The sequence below is a fragment of the Tachysurus fulvidraco genome, chromosome 1 (genome assembly GCF_022655615.1).
Source record: "Tachysurus fulvidraco isolate hzauxx_2018 chromosome 1, HZAU_PFXX_2.0, whole genome shotgun sequence".
Classification (NCBI taxonomy): domain Eukaryota; kingdom Metazoa; phylum Chordata; class Actinopteri; order Siluriformes; family Bagridae; genus Tachysurus; species Tachysurus fulvidraco.
The window spans coordinates 2,263,266-2,271,913 of NC_062518.1; the positions used below are offsets into that span (position 1 = coordinate 2,263,266).

Sequence of the window (8,648 nt, forward strand, 5' to 3'; positions counted from 1 at the left end):
TCACCGGTCATGTGGAAGCATTATAATCCGTTTCTGTTAGAAAAAACGCGCAGCCAACTTTTTCCACATTTCTTAATTGAAATTGATGCATTTCTTAAACCTCTTAGAGTGATGAAGAACATAAAAAGTAAAAGATTCTTGAAACATTATGATCTTTTAGTATTACCACTGGTGCATAATGTATTTCTCTGTATGTTATGTATAATGTATATAATATATATAATGTGTATAGTGTGTATAATGCATAATATATTATTAAAATGTAATATTTGTATAATGTTTATGATGTGTGTAATGTTTATAATGTGTATAATATATATAATGTGAGTATAATCTGTATAATGTCTATAATGTGTTCCCGCCTCCGCCTTGTGTGTGTGGAGTTTGCATGTTCTCCCCGTGCCTCGGGGGTTTCCTCCGGGTACTCCGGTTTCCTCCCCCGGTCCAAAGACATGCATGGTAGGTTGATTGGCATCTCTGGAAAAACTGTCCGTAGTGTGAGTGTGTGAGTAAATGAGAGTGTGTGTGTGCCCTGTGATGGGTTGGCACTCCGTCCAGGGTGTATCCTGCCTCGATGGCCCAATGACGCCTGAGAAGTTCGGATAAGCGGTAGAAAATGAATGAATGAATGAATGAATGAATGTATATAATATTTGTATAATGTTTATGATGTGTATAATGTGCATAATGTATATAATATGTGTACAATGTGTGTACGATATGTATAACCTGTATAATGTTTATGATGTGTATAATGTATATAATATGCATATATGTTTATGATGTGTATAATGTATATAATGTGTGTGTAACGTGTGTTTATATTTGCATGCTTGTGAAACTTTACATGAAGATTTGATGCCATTTTCTTTCTGTAGCTGTAACATTTGCACTGTCTTCTTAGTGTACATAAAAGGCAGTACTGTCAGTTTTCTTTTGATAGAATGTTTCTTATTTGATCTATTTTACCTAATAGTACTTTATTCAAGTATTTGTAAATAATATAGATTTCATATTTTTCATTCATTCATTCATTCATTCATTCATTCATTCATTTTCTACCGCTTGTCCGAACTTCTCAGGCGTCATCGGGCATCGAGGCAGGATACACCCTGGACGGAGTGCCAACCCATCACAGGGCACACACACTCTCATTCACACACACACACACACACACACACACACACACACACACACACACACACACACACACACACACACACACACACACACACACACACACACACACTACGGACAATTTTCCAGAGATGCCAATCAACCTACCATGCATGTCTTTGGACCGGGGGAGGAAACCGGAGTACCCGGAGGAAACCTGCAACCGGAGGAGATTATTATACCTATATTATTATACCTATGTAACTTTTTCCACCCATTCCAACACACTCACAACCTGTAAGCGTGCCCTTGTGTATCCAATCAGATCCCATTTAATATGCACAGTTCAGCCAACCAGCGTGTTGTTAGCGCACTTCTCTCAGCCAATCAGCTTGCTCCCTGCTGACGCGAGCCGAGCGGATCTCCAGCAGTCACATGACTGAGCCATTTTTTTGAGCTGCAGAGTGATTGCTAACAGCTCACTTGTTAATCATCATGGTAAGGAAAAGAATAAACATGTCGTATAACACGTACTAACCGAAGTAGAAACATTAAAGAATCAAAAAAAGGCACGTTTAGCGAGTTAGCTTGTTTATTGTTTATTAGCTATAACTGGGTTAGCATTTTAGCGGCCTGGCTAGATATGCTAGGCTATGCTAAGCTAATTCTCACCTTGTTTACTTTTTCTTCTTACTTTTCATGTTGACATCATTGATAATCTACAGGGTTTTGTACGGTTTTATATGTTTACACGAAATGCTTGTGTGACTGCGCGTTTTGTGACGCAACCGTCGGCTCTTCTGCTTGCTAGCATTAGCCGTGTTGTTGTTGTTGTGGAAATCCGACAGTTAGCATCGAAACTAGACGTCTGTTAAACACCGTTGTGTTTTGTGGTTCGTGCAACGAAACGCTGTATAACAAATCAACAGTTGTGTGATTTGTCGTGTGATTTGTCGTGTCAGGGAAACAGACACGGAAAGAAACGTGCTAACGGAAGCTAAAGCTAGCAAGCTGTCATTGCTGCAATACCTACATGTAATGTGGGTAATGAATATTCATAAGCTCATTCATATTCATGACCGTTATAAATCAGATCAGATTACTTCTTTAAATAAAGATTAGGAGGAGAAACGTTCTTCTTGTGGTTTGTTTATTTTGTTAATGCTGATGTTCAGCAATCATTGACTGTTTTTGTTTGTTTAAATATTCCAGCTATTTGTGTAATTAGTGTCATATGTATGTGTGTGTGTGTGTGTGTGTGTGTTTAAATATACACATTTCTACATGTTTATTCATGCATAGATCATATATTCACTTTCTAATCAGATCCCAGCTGCACGTTTTAACAAGATTTCTATTTTGTAATCAACTTTTTATAAATTATTTAAACAGGAAAATATACACAAATAAATGAATGGAATTCTGTTTTGTAGCTACTGTAATAATCAGTTAACCAGCTGTTATCAACAGGTAGTTCATATCTCTCTCTCTGTCTCTCCCTCTCTCTCTCCCTCTCTGTGTTGTGCTCTCTCTCTCCCTCTCTGTGTCACCCTATCTGTCTCTCTCTCTGCCTCTCTCTCTCCCTCTCTGTGTCACCCTCTCTCTCTCTTTTTCTCCCTGTCTCTCTCTTTCTCTCTCTGCCTCTCCCTCTCTCTCTCTCTCTCTCTCTCTCTCTCTCTCTCTCCCTCTCTCTCTGTGTCGCGCTCTCTCTCTCTCTCTCTCTCTCTCTCCCTCACTCTCTCCCTCTCTCTGTCACCCTATCTGTCTCTCTCTCTCCCCCTCTGTGTCACCCCCTCTCTCTTTCTCCGTCTGCCTCTCCCTCTCTGTGTCGCTCTCTCTCTCTCTCTCTCCCTCACTCTCTCCCTCTCTCTCTCTCTCTCTCTCTCTCTCCCAGCCAACCACTCAGCAGTCACCCCAGGATGAGCAGGAGAAGCTGCTGGACGAGGCCGTCCAGGCTGTCAAAGTTCAGTCTTTCCAGATGAAACGCTGCCTGGTGAGACGCACTATATGCTTTATTATTTCAGTGAGATGCTCATGTGACTAAAAACCAAGGGAATATTCCTTACACTAACTCACCAGCTGTTTAAAAAAATAAAGAAAGAGTGTGTGGGTCATGTGAGCTCAGTTTGGGCACAGAGAGAGCTGACGTGAAGTCGGACTGGGCTTCATTTTACTTTCTTTTTATCTTGGTTGAAAAGTCTAGCTTCCTAAAGTTTAATTAGCTTTAAAGTTGCAAAACAATCTTTTTAAAGGAAACATAAGTACAAACTTTTTTCTTTTTTTTTTTAAATATTAGTAATATATTTCACGTTAACGAGTTCAAATGCTACAACCAAAAAAGCTCGAGAAAAAAAGTGACAGGTGGGAATTAATGGTGCTTCAGTACTGAACAGTAAAGAGCACTAAATGTTGGGGTTATATTACTTTCCTTCTTTATTTTTTTATTTACATGAATCGTTACTGTCAGACTGATGAGCCGTCTTGGTACTTGTTCCCCACTTCCTGTCCTTCTGCTCCATCTGAGTTCTTTTCTGTTTTTCAGGACAAGAATAAGCTGATGGATGCACTGAAACATGCCTCTAACATGCTGGGGGAGCTCAGGACCTCCATGCTGTCTCCTAAAAGCTACTATGAACTATGTATGTGGTTTGAATCAGATCAAAAGTCCAAGGGTTTTGCTTCAAGGAAAATAAATAATCAGATGTGACTTTTGTGTGTGTGTGTGTAGACATGGCCATATCAGATGAGCTACACTACCTGGAGGTTTACCTGACTGACGAGTTTGCTAAAGGCCGTAAGGTGGCTGACCTGTACGAGCTCGTACAATACGCCGGGAACATCATCCCCAGGCTGTGAGTCTCAGTCACACACACACACACACACACACACACACACACACACACACACACACACACACACACAAACTCAGCTGTACTCAACACCCTTGTGTTTAGTTACAAAGGTTGCATATTGTTCAGGTGCTGTTTTTTTTTGTGGGGGGGGGGGTCTTTGTGTATCTCATTTTGAGTCAGTGTCTCATTATTTTACAAAGTTATCTTGTTTTGATTTAATGTATCTATTAAAAAAGGCCATCCTTAGGCCATCCTTAAAAATATTTTGGTTTGCAGTAACAGTTAAAAAAAAAAAAGGGTCGGTAGGTAGGTCAATTTTTTTTTTTTTTACAAGTTTCAATATAAAAAAAAAAAAGTAAAATTTTTGGTGATGGTGATTACGTAGGTATGACTTTAAACAAATTAGCATATCGTGACGTCACTGACTGGGTCTTCAACCTGTACCTTCGGGCGCATCATGGCAAACCTCATTTGCAACCAGCAAGTTAAAGCGGTGTCGAGCTGTTTTAATGAATTATTTAGATGTGTTATGGAGCCCGAACCCGTATGACTTTGAACGGTGACGGCGAACATTTTGTTTTCTGCAGCCACAGCCATCGTTACCGAGCGTGAACCGTCGACTCGGACAGTGAACGAGAGAATGAGACGAAGCGAACGCACAGGCCACAGTGTGACATCCGGTAACCAATAGTGTAGACATAGATGAGGTCACGGGTTTTTATTTAAAAGAAAGAATGTAGCCTTCATCTGTATGTAGGCCTAGGCAATTTTATGTATTTACAATGCTTACTAAGATATAATTAATATTATTTTATTGCTTTTGTATTATTGTTTGAAGAGTAAAAAAAAAAATTGGTCGGTCTTAATGCAAATTTACAACCGGCAAGTCGGTCGGACTTAAAGCAAAAAAAAAATAAATAACTCGAGTCGGTCCTAAATTGACAGGGTCGGTCGGGTTACGGCAAACAAGAATATTTTTAAGGATGGTCTTATTATAATATTTTATTCATTATTTTTTGTTCATATATACAGTGATGCCTCGAGATTAATTCGTTCTGTGACTTTGCTCGTATCTCAAATTGCTCGTATCTCAAAACAATTTTCCCCAGTTTAAATGAATTGAAATCCCATTAATCCGTTCCAGCTCGCAAAATTCCACTCCAGTTGTTTTGTTTGGGTTTAGAATATGAAAAATGTATAGTACCTGTATTTATAAATGACAAATAGTGTATAAAAACATACAGTAATAAAAGAGAATGTTTAAAAAAAAATAAACTGGTTTTACTTTGCTTTGAAGATGCGCACGGAGGTTGAGGGGGGGAGTAAACAGGTGGAGGAGTTAGGAGGAGTTACACTCTGACTTTCGTTCACTTACTCGCTACTGTACACTCTTAATGCTACTTTACACTTAAATGGAACTTAACTAAACTAAAATTAACGAACTTAACTGAAATTCTCTTAACTGAACTTAATTGCTACAATTTCTGTTTTCTTTACATTAATTTTGCTTAATTTACTTCATCGCTTTTCTCTGTTTTTGCCTTTTTTGTCACCCTTTCCACACTAACATCTGCCGGTCGTTTTAATAAAACCGGTCAGTATATCAGATGCGATGTAGTCGCACAAGTTCAAATTTTTTAACGGATCCAACGCTCAAAACGGATCCGAAAATTACGGATCCGCTGATGGTCGGCACCTCACGCAGCGCCTTTGCGACTCTCCGTTGCAAATGAATGACTTCCGTTTTATCAGCCGTCGTTTGTTGTGTGCAGTGGAAAGGCGGCTTTAACCAAGTGAGACGCGGGAAGCTGAGGTGGGGGAAACAGAGCACACGTGGTTGTTGGGGATCTTTCTTTCGGCGGTGGCGGCTCGGATGCTCGTATCTCCAAAATTTGCTCGTATCTCACGGCAAAAAATTTGGTCGGATCACAGCTCGTATCTCAAAAAATTTGTATGTCAAAGCACTCATATCTCGAGGCATTTTAAAAGGATTCTTATTTTGACTCTTATTTATCTCGTCATTTCGACCGCCTAGTTTAAGATATAATCTTGTTGCTTTGAATTAGTGTCTTGTTTTAATCTTATTGACTTAGTGTTGGAATTATGAGACACTATCTCATTTTGATCTTTTTATTTACAGAAACGGTCTCCTTATTTTGATTTGGCGTCTCAGTATTTCAGTATATTATTTTGACTCAGAAATACTTAATTATGTCTGTTTTATTTCAGGAAATTTTGTTTTGAATTAGTGTCTCGTTTAAAAAAAAAAGCTACTGGTTTACGATCTTATTTTTAGGCATGTATCTCATTTTGACATCTATCTCCTTACGTCAACACGTTTGTTGTTATTCTGACGCATCGTCTCGTCTTTTCGACATCTCTCGTTCTCATACTATCTCATTAATCAAATTTATTGTCTTGTTTTTCTGAAAGTCAAAATAATGTTTCAAAATCGTCAAAATATTTCTTGTTGACTTTCCTACAAATAGTTAAAGTATTCTCATCAAACTTCCTCGTGTGTGCGTCTCTTTTTGTGCGTCTTTGTGCACGTCTGTGCGTGTGTTTGTGTGCGTTTGTGTTTTGTGTGGGTGCTTCTGTGCCTTTGTACGTCCTTGTACATTGAAGTAAAGACGGCAAATAATCTAATAGCTCCTCTTTTATGCATAATGAACTATCAAAAATCTTTTATCTGTGCTTCCCAGTCTGAGGTTCATGACCCTGTTTGTGAACCTCATTTCATTTATAAATGTGATTTGTTGATTTGTGATTTCTTAAAGAAACTCAATCTTCTCTTTTGTTTTCTTCTTTTATTTTATAGATTATTATTGGGAATTATTATTATTATTATTTTTCCATTTTATTTTAGAGGAACATTGGAGCTGCAAAAGATGTTGTATGTCTATTTGGTCATTTGTTTAAAACGATTTATTATTTATGGACTTTGACCCCCGTATTCAGAGCGTGGTACATTTTGATGTCATTCTATAGAGCTGAGCGGTGGCAGCTCCGTTGTCAGAAGATCAAGAAGCTCTGCATCCGAGCTGAAACTGCGTCTTCATCTTTTCTTTCATTTATAATTCAGCCGAGTGGCACATTGTTTAAAGTTCACAGCAAAAAACAGCGAGAGTGCGAAGGGATCGTCGTAATATCTGCGTCGTAGCCCGATCTCCAGCTGGGCGTTCGCACTCGTGTCATAACTCGTCTGTGTCAAAGCTGGAAAAGGATCTGGCTTTGCCCGATGCATGTCGAGTCTCGGCTCTGAGTTGGGTGTCCACAGGAAGTGAAGCGTCGACCGTCACTTCTGAAGTGATAAAACACCCTACGGCATTTTATATTGATTTAATCTCCCGATTTTAATATATGCAGTTTCATTTGACTCTTGTTTTTGGGAGAGAGACCGAGAGGGGGGGGAGACCAGGGGGGGAGACCGGGGGGGGGAGGGAACAAGAGAGCGTGAGGGAGGGACCAAGAGAGCGTGAGGGCGGGAGAGAGACCGAGGGAGAGGGGGAGAGAGAGAGGGAGAGAGACCGAGAGACGAGAAGGAGAGGAGAGAGGAGAGGAGAGGAGAGTAAGAGAGAGAGACAGAGAGTGGGAGAAGAATAGAGAGACGCGAGAGAGGAAGGATAGAGAGAAGAGAGAGACCGAGAGAGAGGAGACGGAGGGGAGGAAGGAGAGAAACGACGAGAGAGGGGAGGAGAGAGAGAGGAGAGAGACGGAGAGCCTGGGGAGAGGAGAGGATAGAGACCGAGAGAGAGAGAGAGAGAGAAGAGAGAGACCGAGAGAGGGGAGGATGAGAGAGCGAGAAGGAGAGAGCCGCGAGAGAGAGAGGAGAGAGAGACGAGAAGAAGAGACACGGGAGGGAGATCCCTCGAGAGGAGCAGGGAGAGAGAGCCCGATAGCACGAGAGAGAGGGAGAGAGGAGAAGAAGAGACCGAGAGAGTAGAGAAGAGGAGAGACAGAGAAAGAGGAGGGAGAAGGGGAGGAAGAGGAGGGGGGAGAAGGAGAAGAGGGCGGGAGAGAAGGGGGGAGGGAGGGGGGAGAGAGAGGAGGGAAAGAAGAGAGAGGGGGAGGGAGAAGAGGGGAGAGAAGGAGAGGGAGGGGGAGGGAGGAAAGAGGGGAAGGGGGAGGGAGGGGAGGGGGGAAGAGAGGAAGGGAGGGAGGAGGGGAGAAGAGGAGGAAAAGGAGAGGGGGAGGGAAGGAGAAAGAGGGGAAAGAAGGGAAAAGAGAGGAGGGGAGGGAGAGGGGGGAAGAGAAGGAGAAAGGAGGGAAGAGAGGGAGGAAAGGAAGGAGAGGGGGAGGGGGAGGAAAGGGGGGGGGAGGGAGAGAAGGAGAGGGGAGAGGGAGGGAAAGGAGGGGGGAGGGAGGAGGAGGGAAGGGGAGAGGAGGGGGGGAAGGGAGAAGGAGAAGGGGAGAGGGGAGAAGGAGGGAGGGGAGGAAGAGGGAGAGAGGAGGGGAGGGAGGAAGAGGGAAAGAAGAAGGAGGAGGGAGGAAGAAAGAGAGAAGAGAAGAAGGGGAGATAGAAAGGGAGGGAAGGAGAAAGAAAGAAGGAGAAAGGAGGGAGAAAAAGAGGAGAGGAGAAGGGGGAGGGGGAAGAGAAAGGGGGAGGGAAAGAAGAAGGAGAGAGAGAAGGGGGAGAGAAAAAGGGGGAGGGGAGGGGAGGAAAGAGAGGAGAGAGGAGGA

The 8,648-nt window shown here is 42.0% G+C and overlaps 1 protein-coding gene across 1 annotated transcript in view; it reads left to right on the forward strand.

The window, feature by feature from the left end:
- Positions 1–1,468: 1,468 nt before the first annotated feature.
- vps35 (VPS35 retromer complex component) overlaps positions 1,469–8,648 on the forward strand; it is a gene marked incomplete in the record, with an annotated part of 29,071 nt that continues 21,891 nt past the window's right edge. The window contains 4 exon segments of the mRNA XM_047812950.1: positions 1,469–1,614; positions 3,011–3,109; positions 3,659–3,755; positions 3,845–3,968. Coding sequence (XP_047668906.1) covers positions 1,612–1,614; positions 3,011–3,109; positions 3,659–3,755; positions 3,845–3,968 — 323 coding nt within the window.